General features: G+C 45.4%; 1 protein-coding gene across 1 annotated transcript in view; it reads left to right on the top strand.

Moving 5' to 3' along the window:
* Dera (deoxyribose-phosphate aldolase) overlaps window positions 1-15,530 on the top strand; it is an 87,950-nt gene that overhangs the window by 42,963 nt on the left and 29,457 nt on the right. Inside the window, exon 6 of the mRNA XM_075982458.1 lies at window positions 2,139-2,267. Within this exon, the coding sequence (XP_075838573.1) occupies window positions 2,139-2,267 (129 nt within the window). The remainder of the gene's footprint in view (window positions 1-2,138; window positions 2,268-15,530) is intronic.

Here is a 15,530-nt window from a genome sequence, read left to right as displayed (position 1 = left end):
TCCACCATCCTACTCAGCCACCACACGTACAGAAATTAGAATAAAATCAAGCTATAAGATATTTGGTCAGGAATATATGCTATTGTTATTTCATGAAATTAGTAAAATGATATGGCAAATTAGCGCCTTGAGAGTGGGAGGGCACCGCGGTGCAGATGACTCTTGCAAATCCCTCCCATTTGGGAAGAACGTATGTACTCTCCAAATGGTGATGTCATGAAGCACACCAAGGTTTTCTGGTTAATTTAACTACAGGTAAATAAATCCTATGTTCATTAAAAATTGTGTATTTTCCCATAGACATGATCATAATCAATCGCTTAAGAATTTTTATTCAAATAAAAGTTCACTTCAACAGAGGCTGTAATTAAATATTTTTCAAGATTTTGTCCATACAGCAGAGTTTCTGGTCCCTACGGGGAGTGGGTTGGGCTGTGGAATAAGATATGATGTTTCTTAGACATCACAAGATGGAAACTCATCTACCAAAATACTAAATTTTATAGTGATGTTTAAGCTGTTTGAGAATTCACATGTCAGGCAATATGCAAAGTACTACACACACACACACACACACATACACACACACCTTTAATCTTCATAATAAGCCTGTAAGGTATGATTTACACTCTGAAGACAGGACTATGATGGAGAGAAATGTTGCCTGAGGTCCGACCGGAAGTGATGCAGCTGCTTTTCAGCGCTCCTGTCTGCCGTGAAGCCTGCTCTCAGGGTAGTAGCTTACTGTGGAATTTTAACTCAAACGTTAACTTTGGGTTGGCGTTTTGGATATTTAGGCTATAAGTGATTTTACCTGTGGCTCTTCAAGAGCAGTGTTCTCTTTAGATCCAGCGTCGCGAAGCATCCCACAGCCACTGTCCTGAGTCGTAAGGATGTCATTTGTTACTGCCTGGTGTGGGGTTATGATTGAAGACATTCTATACAGGTGTCATGGTGGGCACTTAAGGCAGACGGCTTTCCCACAAGTCAGGCAAAACGGGCAGGGGCTGGAGCTACATGGTGGTGTCCTCAGACCTTCTGTGGGGACAATCTGGGGGTAACAAGCCTTCTGTCTTACGAGGCTCCTGTGTGTAAAACAGCCTCTCCTAACACACACGGCCTTGGCCCTCGTGGTAAGATTTTCCGTTTCCTGAGTTTTGCGAGTCAGGTGGGCCGTGTGATAGGGAGCTACAGCAAAGATCCCTACTGTCATCCTCAGAAGACTGTTAGATAGCTTTTCTGAAAAGTTTGATGCTCATATTGGTTTTGTTTACCAACTTTTTTGTTTTTTTATTTTGGGTTTTATATATTTTTATATTTATATTTTGTATTTATATTTATCTGATTGTATTTTGTTTGCTCATTGGTTTCTGTCACCTTGAACTGCTCCCTCAATTTTATTTTGTCATGTGTCTATGCACACGCCTTTGTCTATCTGTCTGTCCGTCTAATCTACTAAGCAGACTGCTTTCAGGCACTGTTTGGAGCTCTAGAGGCCTGAAGGGATCTAGGGTTAGGGTGAGTGGAAGGCCACAGCAGAGCATACCTCTGCCAATAGCTTTCTTCATATGCATGTAGTTTTACCCTGCCGGGCGCTTCACCTCTAGGACTGGAATATGCATGTGAACTTTCCTCATCGTGGGCAGCCTGTTCTTTCTGCGTCGTTGATAATTTCTTAAGAAGGATCAGCTGTATATCCTAGCAGGAGCCCCTGTCACCTCTAAGTGGCATTAGTAGGAACCCCAGGGTTCTTTTCTCTAGCTTGGGAAGTGCTATAGTAACTATATGAGTGGCATTTATATGAGATGAATTTGTTTTTTTTCTCCCTCAGGTCATAATCATATGGAAAAGGTAGAGATTATTTATAATTTGCATGTCCTTATAATGATGTTTAAGAAGCTTTATGACTCTAGAGCCCTAGGCCAGCACTTAGAAACAGGTTCATGGCGGCAAACCGGGCATTCCTTGTCACAGGGTGTGAACGGTAGCAGAATGCTGTAGGTGATATTAAATTGGGGTGATGGTTAGGAAGGGACAAGCGTTTTACGTCTCCTCAATCTGAAGTGGGTTCCTCTGGCTCTGAAGGCTTGCCAGGTACTTGCCTGCTTTGTAACCACCTCAATGATTTTCTTCTCTAGCCCTCTACGACGAGATCAGCCAGTTTCGAAAGGCCTGCGGGGAGGCTCATCTCAAAACCATCCTAGCCACAGGAGAGCTCGGCTCTCTCACCAACGTCTACAAAGCCAGCCTGGTAGCAATGATGGCAGGTGAGTTTTATGGATTCAGACGGGGTTCCGGCTGGATTGATGGTTTCAGGAGAAAGGAGCAAATGAAAGCACTTGCGTGTTATTGAAAGTGCTAACCCCTTGGGGGGCAACTTTTTTGTGTGTGTGTGTGGGAAGGATGAGACGTTTTGTGAATGCATACACAGAGTGAAGTGGGCAGAGACTTTTGGGCTTCTCTCCACCTTTCTGTTTTTTGTTTGTTTCTTTCTTATTTGCTTGGCATTTCTTTGCTGCACTATCCTTACATAGCAGTAGATGGCGCTCTTGTTAGCTGTTTGCTTTTGTGTGATTTGATTTTTCCTTCCTCAGCACAGGCTGGGCAGGAGTTCTCTGTGACTTAAGAGTTGAGTTTTTCTCCTAGATCTGCCTCTGTGATTTCTGAAGCAGCCTCTGCTTTTGTCCCTGCACATATAAAGTGAATTACTGTGGTGCTGGCTTTCCTGCTTCCACATAGACGTAGACTCATTGCTTTGCACACACAGCAGATATAGCCACCTGTGGACCTAGTTGGAGCTGGGCTGTACTTTCTCACTTCCGCAGCACCCGCGATTCTGCCTAATGTTTCTCCCGACTCTGCAGAGATGGCCCTGTCCTGGGCAGACCCTCCCTACTGGATCACCTCAGCTCAGTTCTCTGTCCCTACTTTTGGCCCCTTCCAGTCTTCCCACCTTTTTGCTGTTAAATGATCTTTTCAAAGTGATGATTTGATTATGGCCTTGCTTTGTTGAAAATCTTGCTGTCGGTTCCCTTCGTCTTCTGATGGAGTGGAACTTTCTTGGCTGCTCGCTTGTCTGTGCCTTTGCTGTCTTGTTTTCCCTTCACCCCTTAGAATCCGCCGTGTAGGGTGACTTGGAGCTTCCTCAGAGTGCTGGCATCCAGCTCCGTTTCATCTTTGTGTATGTTGGGCCCCTTGCCTTGAACATAGCTGTCCGCCAACATAACTGTCCTCAGCATGTTTGGTGTCAGTAAAGCCACACCAGTGTCGAGAAAATTCTCCACTTGGTTCATCCCCTGAGCCCTATATCCATTAGGCTGCATGTCTTATTATGCTGGGGTGCTAACTGAATTTTGAGGGGTTCTGCACTGGGATGAAGACGCCAGGTTTCTCTGGATCAGGCCATCCACTGTGGTCACCCTGTATGTGTTTATACTCCATGTGCCTTTCGATGCCCTGTTGGGTCTAGTGGATGGCTCTCTGGAACTCACTGACAATCTGCCTGAGGCATCAAGAGTGCTGCTAGGGCCTGGTCGCTGCTGCTGGATGCTGTTGAAGTCGGATGCTATTTATGTCTTTTATCTCAGAATCTCTAACATTCCAAGGCTAAGCAGGAATAGACTGTGCAGTGGCTCACGGGATGCTGGTGTTCAAAGGTCCGCAGCAGCAAAAGTCTTGCTGTTACTCAGAGGGACTGTGTGAAGGCCCTCAGTGTGTGAGCTGGACATGCGGCTGCCTTTTGTGCTCTTTGACAAAGCAAGAGATTGTTAGACCCAACAACAAAGTACAAGTCGAGGCCACCTTCTGGGAACTGCAGTCAGATAGGCCGACAGCCTCTTGAGGGTGCTGCTGTGTCAGCATGGGTACTAGGCACAAACAGTGGGGTCACAGCTGAGCTACCCTTGAGGTGTCTCTTACCCCAACTGTGACACCATCACAAAGAAAGTATGTGAGTTCTAAAAGGTCAGCCAGTGTCCTCTCTGCACCTGCCACTCACAGAGGGAAGGTAGCATTGGCCACCTCCATCCACTCCACCCAGGGAAAACTGCCTAGAAAGCCGCCTTTGCCACTTTCCCCTTGTTTAGTTGGCCGCTGTTGTCTGTCTGTTTCATTCCATTGTTTACCTAGTCTGTTGAGGACATAGCTGTGGGGTCCATCCACAGGTTCATCTTTGGTTTATTCTTATGTTCGGACCATAAGAAGAAGAATATCCTGTAGTTGGTGTAGAACATAATGGGCTTCAGGCTGGAATTTTCAGACAGACATTGTCGTTGGATTCTGTTTCTGCTGGTTTTCTCCACTACTCTCTTGTCCTCCCTCCCCTCCTGCCCCTTTCCTTCCTCCTTACAGTTCATTCCCCTCTGCCTTATTTAATGTGTACACTCACGCACACACACACCACATGCACACACACGCATACACACACACATTCTATATCTGAGAATTGCTGTTTCTTGCTCTTACCCTCCTTGTCTTTTAGACCTCTCCGCCTCCCATGTGTTAATAGTTGCTCTTCTGCTTTCATAGGGGAAATGTATGAGTCCTTCCCATAGGAGAGGAAGCGTGTGACTGAGTAAAGCCCCATTGTGCATTTACTGCTTTTTCCCACCTAGTCTGGCTCAGTTCTTTGGCCGTCGTGAGTAAACATGAACGTGCTGATGTCTCTGTTTGTGCGACTTTGATTTCTCTGGGTGTGTACCCAGGAGTGATACAGCTGCATTGCATAGTAATCTGTTCTCAGTTTCCTGAGAACCTCCTTCCTGGTTTCCATAGGGAGACCACACTAGGTTTTCCGGGGTGTGTGTGTATGTATATTCCTGGGACTTGAAACTGGGTTCAAACTGCGCACATCCTAGACAGGTGCTGTTCCATTGAGTTCTGGCCCAATTGTTGACACACCAGTTTTAATACCCTTATCTTCACATCATCTCTGGGCTCCATGGAGAAACCTGGAATCCACTGATTTTCCTGAGATTGCAAAGCTCACACACACCTGTAGTCAGTCGTGAGCTCCCATTTACGGAGTTCTCACTTGCAGGGCAGCTGTTTCCTAAGACTCTGTGCTTGCTCTTATGAAGGACATGGCTCTCAGTGGTTTAACATTTGCCAGATTCTAGCCTTTTTCCTAACCTGTATTTATCCTGTCATTATATATAAATGAACTGTTTTTCAAACATTTTTAAAATTTAGTGTTTTTTGTATTTTTGATTTAGTTTTATTACATAATGCACAAAATAATCCCAAATAAAAATAAGTTACTTTTTTTTTTACCTAAAAAGTTAACCTCACTGAGGTAAATTTATAGTAATTGAAATTTGGGTGTTAAGTGTACAGCGAGAGAAGTTTTGACAGTATGCAATTGCCTGAAGCTACATACACAGTCCAGAAGCAAAACTTCACCACCACCCAGGTGGATTCTGAGTGACTGTCTTAGTCACTATTCTATGGCTGTGAAGAGACACTGGGGCCAAGGTATTTATAAAAGGAAGCATTTCATTGGGGGCTTGTCACAGGTTCGTCCTGGTTGGGAGCATAGTGGCAGCCAGGCAGGCATGGAGCTGGAGCAGTAGCTGAGGCAGAGAGGGAGAGCTAAGGACTGGACTTGGCAAGGGCTTTTGAAGCCTCAAAGCCTACCCCAGTGACTCACCTCCTCTGACAAGCCACACCTCCTCTGACAAGCCACACCTCCTCTGACAAGCCACACCTCCTCTGACAAGCCACACCTTCTCTGACAAGCCACACCTCCTCTGACAAGCCACACCTCCTCTGACAAGCCACACCTCCTCTGACAAGCCACACCTCCTCTGACAAGGCCACACCTCCTACTCATTCCTGAACAGTACCAAACACTCAGATCTGAAAGGCTACTAGGAGCTGGACCGTTTCCCTTCAGACCACCGCAGACCCCTCACAGTCAGTCCATGCTTTTCACCGGCTTCCTCAACTACAGAAGGACTGATCTGAGTTTATCAACATCCTTCGGCTTTGTCAGTTTAGAGCATCGCGTAGTTCACATCGTAGGTGCTGCTCCCCAAAATAATAACCACGAGACTGTAAGTTTTCGTGCAGGTGTTCCATTGCCACATAAATATGTTGAGCTGCTGCAATTCTGGTTGTAAAGCTGTGTAGGAGCTCGTCTCAGTCTGATGCTGTGGGATCTACAGTTACAGCTCATTCTTCAGCCTGACTATGCTTCTGTTCTTTTCCCATGTTAGTGCTTCTCTCCTGACAGAGTCATGCAGAGGTTTTGCCAATTTTATTAATTAGTGTGTTCAAAGATCCAACTTTTGACCCTGTTTTCTTTCTGTTCATTGTTAAGGCGTTTTCCACTTTCCTTTGTAAATCCACTTGTCACTTAGAGTGTTAAAGTGCCATCTAGATTGAATGCTTTAGTGTCTAAATGTTTAGTGTTTTTCTAGTACCTGCACTTGGGTCTTCTGTGAGAGCAGCGTATGTTCTTAACCACGGTGCCGTGTCTCCAGCCCCCACAACTATTTTGTCAGATACATTTTCTGCCCCATCCTCTCTGTCTTTCCTTCTAGGACCCTAAATCTGCAGGTATAAGACTGCTTGATACTGTCCTATAGGCTGCTTAAGTTCTTTCTCCTTAGTGATCATCCTCACCCTCCTCACTGGTCTTAGTAGTGATGTTCTTCAAACAGGAAATTAGGAATTAAGATGCTATTAACATGGATATTTATTTAGGTCCCTTATTCTTTATTTTGTATCTCAAGTTCGCTTTTAAACCCACTCAGTAAAATTTATGCCACTGTACACATTTGGGTTTGGAATTTTGGTTTGTTTGTTTATTTGAGATTGTGATTTAATTACAACATTCCACTCTTCTACTGAGTCTTTGAGCTATGTTTTCCCGCATGTCTTTGAACATATTTACAACAACTGATTTAAAGAGCCAATCTGCTAACTTGAGTTTCTGAGTGATCTCAGGTTTTGTGTTTTTAGCTTCCAGTTTTCCAAAGCCTGAACATACTTCCTGCCACTCTCTAGTTATTAGTAACCAGTAAGCAGTCCGCCAGTGTTCTTATACATCTGGAATCCTCCATCAACACTTTGCCCCTTACTTTAAAATTAAATTGTTACAAGTCTGTGATTTACAGTCACCATAATTTTATGGTTTTGATAACCGATTATTGCAAAAGCGGTTCTTCTGGAGAAAGAATGAGTGGAGAAGCCTAAGTGTGTTAGTGTGGTACTGTTGGCCACCGTAAGCACAGACTTAGCTAACCACGGCATTTGCATGCTGGGTCAGCGCTATGATCCAAAGGCCTTTTCCAAAACTTGGGCTGAATTGGAGTCTCCTAGGTACTAGTAGCAAGTGGCGGGGCCTCTGAGAAGTTCTCACGCCTGCCCTTATGTGTAGTTAATGCCATTCCCACAGTTGTGCGCAGTGTGGTGTTTGTTCACCCACTTGTGTTTCCTTCTCCGTCTCCCACGTGCTTGTGGGCCTTTCTGCCTTGCTGTGGAGCAGCACAGAGGCCCTCACCAACACTGTGTTCCTGGACGCCCAGCCTCCAGACCCGTGAGCCAAGTTAACTTGTATCTGATAAGTGCTGTGTGCAGTGTCCCGTGACAGCCTCAGAAAGCAGATGGAGAATCAACTAAAGGATTCCCGTCCTACTTTTGTGTGAAGCTTATTGAGTATTTTTTTAAATATTTCTGGTGAAGGAGCACAGTCAGGAAGATCTGGGCTCTTGTTCTTTCCCTGCTCTACTTGACCTTCTGCAGTTAAACCAATGTGATTATCAAACAATCGAATTAAAGAAAGAGACTACGTTGTAAACTGTACGTCAATAACCTTGCAAGTGATTGACATCTCAGCACGGCTTCTATACTATCCTATTAGTAAGAAAGGAGGCCCAACTGATCTTTCTACCAGGCCATTACAGGTGTTCAGAGTATCGCTTTTCAAAAGGCGTTGACTGTGCCCCCGGGGGATATGTGATTTTCAGTTGTGATTTTCAGTTGCGCTTTTCTGTGCCCATCCCACCACCCCAGAGCTTGCATTTAGAGGGTTGTTGAATTAATTTTGGATATGGACTCATTAGAAAAGAGAGCTATGAAAGGAATCCGGCTAAGAATCACCATTAGTTGTGATCTGTTAGTTATCTTTCTGATGCAGTTCCTGGCCTGTGTACCTGTCGGCTCTCTTAACTCCTGTACTCTGAAAGCCCTAGCAGACAGGTGAGTCTTCCAACAAGCGGCCAATTGAAATTATCACACAGCTCTCGATCGCCAGGCACCTGCTAGAGAAGTGCAAATAAACTTTTAAAAGGCAGGTAAAAAGAGCAGCTGATTTCCAGCTGCTGCGGAGATTCCACACCCCTGGCATTCCGGGTGCAGGGCCTGAAGGGGGAGAATTCAGAGGTTCCTCTGGAGGGGTGGTTCACATGGGCCTCTGATTGGTGGAAATCTGGTGCGAAAACAAACAAAAGAAGAACGGGGATGGGATGGGGTGGGGTAGGCAATTGGAGGGCGAGAAATTGCGGGTAGGGGAAGAGCTGCATTTGTGTTCATCCAGCTCCACAACGATGACGTGATAACAAGTGAGATCCACTTACCGAAGAGAAGCACAAAGTAGGCTTGTGTCCCTACTGCGAGAGCTCAGCGGCTGCGTGTGCACTTGGAGAATGCGGAGGTGTAGCACTGACTTTATCTTTGGGATCGTAGGGCTGTCTGCACGCACACAGGCAACAGCTAACAAGCTCTCCTCCAGGTTACTCTGGACCTTATCTTCAGGAATAATGCAGGGGTGATAAATAAGTTTGGAGTGGCGAGGCACGGAAGATGTAATCGTAATGTCATCGGGTTTGAACTGCTGATGCGGATCTGTGCAGAAAGCATTTGCAAAAATATGGGACTAGGAAGGGTGCGCCCTGAAGGAATGCGAAATGAGTTCGAACTTGGCCAGAATTTTGCAAGGTGGAGGAAATAAATGTGAAAAGGAAAAAAGAAAAGAAAAAGCCAGAACCAGGGAATGGATGATTGGAAATTCAGAGTAAGGCAGGAATAGCGAGGTGAAGCAGAAAAAGAGGGGACTGTAAGTGAGGTTATTAAATGATGGGAGAAGGGGCGAGCCATGGGAAACCCACTTGGACCTGTAAGTGAGGTTATTAAATGATGAGAGAAGGGGCGAGCCATGGGAAACCCACGTGGACCTGTAAGTGAGGTTATTAAATGATGAGAGAAGGGGCGAGCCATGGGAAACCCACGTGGACCACAAGAAGCAGAAACATCGAAACCATGAAGTGATTAACAGTAAATTAATACCTAAAGCTTAAATAGATTAATATGATTCAAATAATAAACGACACGAGAAGATTGTCACAAGTCATACTGAGTCCCTTGTCACATTCTGCAAGTCTTCCTTGCTCAGGGAGTATTGATCCAGATGGTGCATTCTGATCCCTGTGGTGTGCCAGGCTGGTTTTTTTTTTTTTTAAATAAGATCTTGTTTTTTTTTTATAAGCAAAAGTGTTTAACTTATGAAAAGATAAGCTATTAATGCAGTCCAGCACTGGAGAAAGCATAAAAATATAGAGGTCTGTTATGTTAGAAGATCGTTTGTGGAAGTTTCTGGTTTGGGGCTCAAGGGGGACACTGAGGTGGATTGCTCTTTGGGGTAAGAGATTTATTAGAAGAGTTACATGGTATGGGCAGACCGGCGGTAGCATTGCAGGGGATCGCAGGAAAGTTCAGGCCCACATGGCAAGAGTTGGGACTTCCTTCTTACTGGGTTCAGAGGAACAGTGTAGGTTCTATGTAGATCACATGATTGAGGAGTAGCCCTTAGTACCCACTGTGTCTGAATCAACTATGGGGCCGGGACTGACAAGAATCTAGAAAATTGCTCCTTTAGTTCTGGGCCCTAAGGTCACAGTTCTGTTGAAGTGGCGTGGCCCTGTCTCTCATCCTGTGACTGTGACCCAGAGATTGTGTTTCCAGTGCAGTCCTGAGGCATTGCAAGGCAGTGGTGTGACGTGGAGGTGTGTAAAAACTCACAGGTGGACCTAGAAGGGAGCAGAGCTCTGTGTTGGTTTTTTTGATCAAAGCAAAAGGGAGCTGCTGCCTGGCCCAGAGGAAATTCCAGAGAGGCGCAGAAGCACTGCGGGGCCAGCATGGTCAGTGATCCTTTATAGTTCCTTAAAGCAGGCCCGAAGTTAGACTACTTACGGGGTGAAAACTGATTTGCCATCCCATCCGGGAAGGAAACTTAAGTGCAGATACTCCAGAATATTTACCCCACCCACTATCTCCCCTCCCCCCCCATGATAGATATTTCAGCATGTTCATCCCATACACTGCCTTGCTGTGCTTTGCTGAGTGTGGAATACAGGCTCCAGGAAGCAAAGACGGCAGCTGCTGGCTTTCCTTGGCTGGTGGGCACACCGTGCCAACCTCGGCCTCTGCCATCACATGGCGTCTTCTCTCTGTGTGCCTGAGTCTCTTCTGCGGACTGCAGCCAGGCAATGTACACCTTCCTCGGGGTGATTTCATCCTAATAGATTACAGATGCAGTCACCCCATTTCCAAGTAAGCTCACTTTCTGACAAATCTAGGGTTTCAGATTTGACGTTCTTTGTTTGGACATAATTCAATCCACGGCAAAAGAAGTAGGATTTCTTGCTTCCGAGGAAGACATGTCGAATCAAACTGGCCAACTTGAATACAGGGACAAAAGATTGATTTTTCCCCCCTTTTAGCAATATATGTTATGTGGAATGGGGAAATCTAGTAAACATTAAATATTTTTATCTGCAAAAAGCATTTGGTAAGATTCTCAATGGGAGATTAATGGCTAAAATAAAGAATGAGGCATTAGGAGATAAATTTGCTTATGAGCAAGCGACAGAGACTTACAGGCGGAGGAAATACCTTGCGGATTGGAAAGGAGTGACATACAGCCCGAGCCAGGAATCAGTTTTGGGACCTGTGGGTTTTGGACTTTATTTTTTATTGAACTTTGTAATAAAAATACAGACCCTCAAACAGTCCAAGACAGAGTGAGAAATGCTACGAGCGTCAGTAATCAAAAGTTATTCTCGATCATAAACTAAATGATTGGAAATAAATACTGACACAGACTGCACCACGGACCGTGATGTTATAAAGCGGAGCCAGATTCCCCGTGTTCTCTCTTCTCCTGTGTGGAAGAATATTTCTTTATTTGACTTAAAAAAAAAAGAGCCTGAAGATTTCTAGGTTTACTTCATAGCAACAAATAAATGAAAAAAGATATGTTTTTTAAATGTGGAAAATTATGTTAATGAAGGAAAAACTGGCTGGCACAAGCCAAAGGTTATATTGCCTTTTCTAGGAGAAAGAAAAGAAGGGCCCACCTTGTTAAATTGCTCAGCAAAGGCTTAGGTAGTGAGGAGGACATTCTGGAAATCACCAGCTTACTTCTGTGGCCTGGCCCTAATAGGGGTATGCACAAAAAGTCATTGTTCTATTGCTGAAGCTGCAGATTGGAGTGGGGGTGGGGGGCCGAACTACAGCACGGAACTCCTCTTTTTAAATTTTAACATGGCTTTCAAAAAGTCCATAAACGTCAGTGATCTCATATGTAATTTCTGTCTTCCAAGCAGCTAGTTAGGTAAATGGGAGATGTGGTCTTCAAGTTGGAATTGAGCCTACAACATTTTTTGTGTGTAAGTCACTGAATTCGTCTTTCTTTCTTTGCCGGTTTCCCCGTGGTGTGCCAGTCAAATTGACAACATGAATGTTTGTGTTAACTGTGGGGTCTGGGGATATAGCTCCCTGGTTGGAGTGCCTGTCATGTGCAAGGCTCTGAGTGAGTTCAAGCCCTAGCCAAAATTAAAGAAGTAGATAGAGAATTTAGGTTGAAATGCTTAGAAATCTGTTAGGATCTTCAGCTGTGTATAAGAAAAATAGGGCGGGAGGGACGGCTCAGCTCAGCTGATAGGAGCACTTGTTGCTCTCACAGAGGACGCTTGTTCTGTTCCCAGCATCAGCATGGTAGTTTACAGCATCCCGTAACTGCAGATCCGGGGATCTGACCTCCAAGGCAGGCGCATAGTTCATAGACGTATATCTACTTACGTGCATAAAATAAAAATAAATCCTTAAAATGGAAAACCCAAATTATGTTTTTGTTTGATTTTAAAGGAGTTCATCAGCCCTTCATTGTGTGGTGAGAAAACCTGAAATGCACGGTGGCCAAACTCACGATGATTAATATTCACACCCTTGTGGAGGCCAAGCTCACGATGACTAATATTCACACCCTTGTGGAGGCCAAGCTCATGATGACTAATATTCACACCCTTGTGGAGGCCAAGCTCATGATGACTAATATTCACACCCTTGTGGTGGCCAAACTCACGATGACTAATATTCACACCCTTGTGGAGGCCAAGCTCACTATGACTAATATTCACACCCTTGTGGAGGCCAAACTCACAATGACTAATATTCACACCCTTGTGGAGGCCAAGCTCACGATGACTAATATTCACACCCTTGTGGAGGCCAAACTCACGATGACTAATATTCACACCCTTGTGGTGGCCAAGCTCACGATGACTAATATTCACACCCTTGTGGAGGCCAAGCTCACGATGACTAATATTCACACCCTTGTGGAGGCCAAGCTCACGATGACTAATATTCACACCCTTGTGGAGGCCAAGCTCACGATGACTAATATTCACACCCTTGTGGAGGCCAAACTCATGATGACTAATATTCACACCCTTGTGGAGGCCAAGCTCAACGAGGACTAATATTCACACCCTTATGGAGGCAAAACTCACGATGACTAATATTCACACCCTTGTGGAGAAGGACACAAGCCCGACCAGGACTCTCCAGCAGGACTTTGTAGGAGGGTTTCCTGAGGGCTCGTAATTAAACTGTTGACAAGTCCAACTGCAGAGATTCTGGTTTCACTGGTCCAGGGTGGAAATGTTGGTGGTGGTGGTGGTGGTTATTGCTTCCTTAGAAGTGTTTATAAAATGGCCTGGGTGTAGCTGTTGGGCAGGCAGGACCTTGAACCTCTGACCTAGAAGCCAAAGAAGACAGGTCAGGGGTCTTTCTTCCCAGCCCTGCATCTCAGCAGCTGGTTAGAGAGGGTCTCAGACTTGGACAGAGACCTTGGTAGTTAGCATAAAGCAAACAGTCTGTTTCTGTTAAGTTGTTTGCTTGGCAGACTGAACCTGTGTTCCTTGAGGTCCTGTGGGGCCAACTGTTTTTTAGACCAATCCAAGGACTAGGCCCGCATCAGCCATTCTTTAGTACAGTGTACACTCCAAAGGCTGGGCCCGTGTCAGCCCTTCTGTAGTACAGTGTAGATACTAAACAATACAGGCAATACTGGTTTTTGTTTTCTTATTGTTGTTTTTTAAGGACACGATTTTGTATTTCTAGTTTTTCAAAATCATTTGTTGGCCTTCACTGCAGTAAAAACAGAGCAGTGTTTCTCCTCTTATCTTCTTTTTGTTAAAGATTTATTTATTAATTTAATGTGCAGTGGTATTTTGCCTGTATATATTCTGTGTGAGGGTGTCATATCCCCTCGAACTGGAATCATTGACAGTTGTGAGCTGCCATGTGGGTGCTGGGAATTGAACCCGGGTCCTCTTGAAGAGCAGCCAGTGCTCTTAACTCTCTCTGGTCATCTCTCCAGCTCCTTTCTTTCCATCTTCTACCTGTTAGGTATGGAATTTGTGTGCAGTCTTGCCCAGTTCTGAGCTGTGCTACAGAGTGGAAGAAAGTGAGGGGTTGATCCTGTAAGGTTCAGAGTGGAGACTGAGGAGGAAAGAATGCAGTTAGTCAAGGATGGAAAGACACCTATGGTGGTTTGAAAGAAAATCACCCCCGAAAGGAGTGGCACTGTGAGGAGCTGTGGTCTTGTTGAAGGAAGTGTGTCACTGTGGGGGCAGGTTTCATATATGCTCAAGCCATGCACAGTGGGATAGTCTACTCCTGTTGCCTACAAGCTGTAGGATTCTCAGATGCTTCTCCAGCACCACATCTTCCTGCATGCTGATGATATGGACTATGATGATAATGGACTGAACCTCTGAAGCTGTAAGCCACCACAATTAAATGTTTACCTTTATAAGAGTTCCCATGCTCATGGTGTCTCTTCACAGCAATAGAAACCCTAAGACAGCACCCTTCTGCCACCTCAACACCCAGGGATGCTCTTCCTTCCATGGGCTTCTCCAGAAAGCGTCTAGTGAAGGTACCATGTTTTCTAGATGCTACTCTGGGACTGAGAGAAGGCTCATAAGAAAGAATGGGGATGAAAAAATGAGCAACTAGGCAATTGACAAGATAGCCCTAGTTTGGTGTAGAAGTTAGAAGCAGAGTGCTGGATCTGCTCTGTGGGAGCGAAGGGGCCCCAGGGACATCCTTTCCATGCACCTCTTCCTGCTAGCCCATTTGGAGGGAGTGAAAAGAGCTCACAGAGCTGGTGGCACCTGTGAGGGTTTTAGCAGACCGATATGAGGGAAGGCCTTTTAGGTGGAAAGTCACGGGATCTGTGTTGGAGCGGTGTACAGGGGCTGTGTGTCCCAGAGCCAGGGTTGCTCCAGTTGCGTGGGAAAGAAGTGGGGTGTGACTGGCCAGGAGATGGAACCAAGCAGGCCCTGTAGAGCAGGGTGACTGTGGGCCATTGTCCTCTTCCATTTCTGTGTGATAAACAACTGAGGGAGTAGCTTTACCCAGCTTACAATCCCGGGTTGTAATCCATCACAATAAAGAGCAGTGTCAAATAAATGTATGTAGTCTCGTGTGTACTCACCTGCCTAGGAATGGTGCTGCCCACTGGAGGCTGGGTCTTCTCACATCATTGAACAATCACGATAGCCCCTTCCAACCCCAGGACATGACCACAAGCCAACCTGACTTAGACAATTCCTCACTTAAGATTCTTTTCCCAGGTGGGGAAAAGAATGTCAGGTTAACAGTTGAATACCAACCCCATAGCTGTGTTAGAAGCGAAAGCGACAGTGGTTGAGAACAGCCGCGTGTTGGGTGGAGGAATGGGAGTCTCGACAACACAGACTGTGGTTTTGCTGGGACACGGAATGTGTTTGCAACCCAAGAACCGGGGCCTCCTTCCTTTCCTGTGAGACCTTCACTGCCCACTCTGGTTGAGTTTATTACAGAACATGGCATAGACTAGCCATCCTTTTACTTTTCTGTTCATGTAACAGGATAAAACAATAACAGCTTTTGAAAATCTACCAAAAGCCATTTTTTCTAGTTAGAACACATGAGCCAGGCCTAGCATGTAAGTCCAGATGAGGACCCGGTACCAGTGCTCTAGAGGGGAAGACAGAGCTTGCTTTCACTTCAGTTCTCAGGATGATCTTTTCTCACTGTTGTCCTGAGAGTGAGTAGTGTACCCGTTTGCTTTGTCTGAAAAATTTATCACCAGCTGGAACATGAGAAAGTAAGTTTCCTGTGCTTCGAAGCCGCTAAATTGGGCAGGGACAATGGTGGAGGCTCCAAATGGTCGGTGGGGCAGGAGGGACTGTAGA

The sequence above is a fragment of the Microtus pennsylvanicus genome, chromosome 8, assembly GCF_037038515.1.
Source record: "Microtus pennsylvanicus isolate mMicPen1 chromosome 8, mMicPen1.hap1, whole genome shotgun sequence".
NCBI lineage: Eukaryota > Metazoa > Chordata > Mammalia > Rodentia > Cricetidae > Microtus > Microtus pennsylvanicus.
Note: the sequence above shows the minus strand (reverse complement) of the source record. Positions and strands in the feature narration are given on the sequence as shown.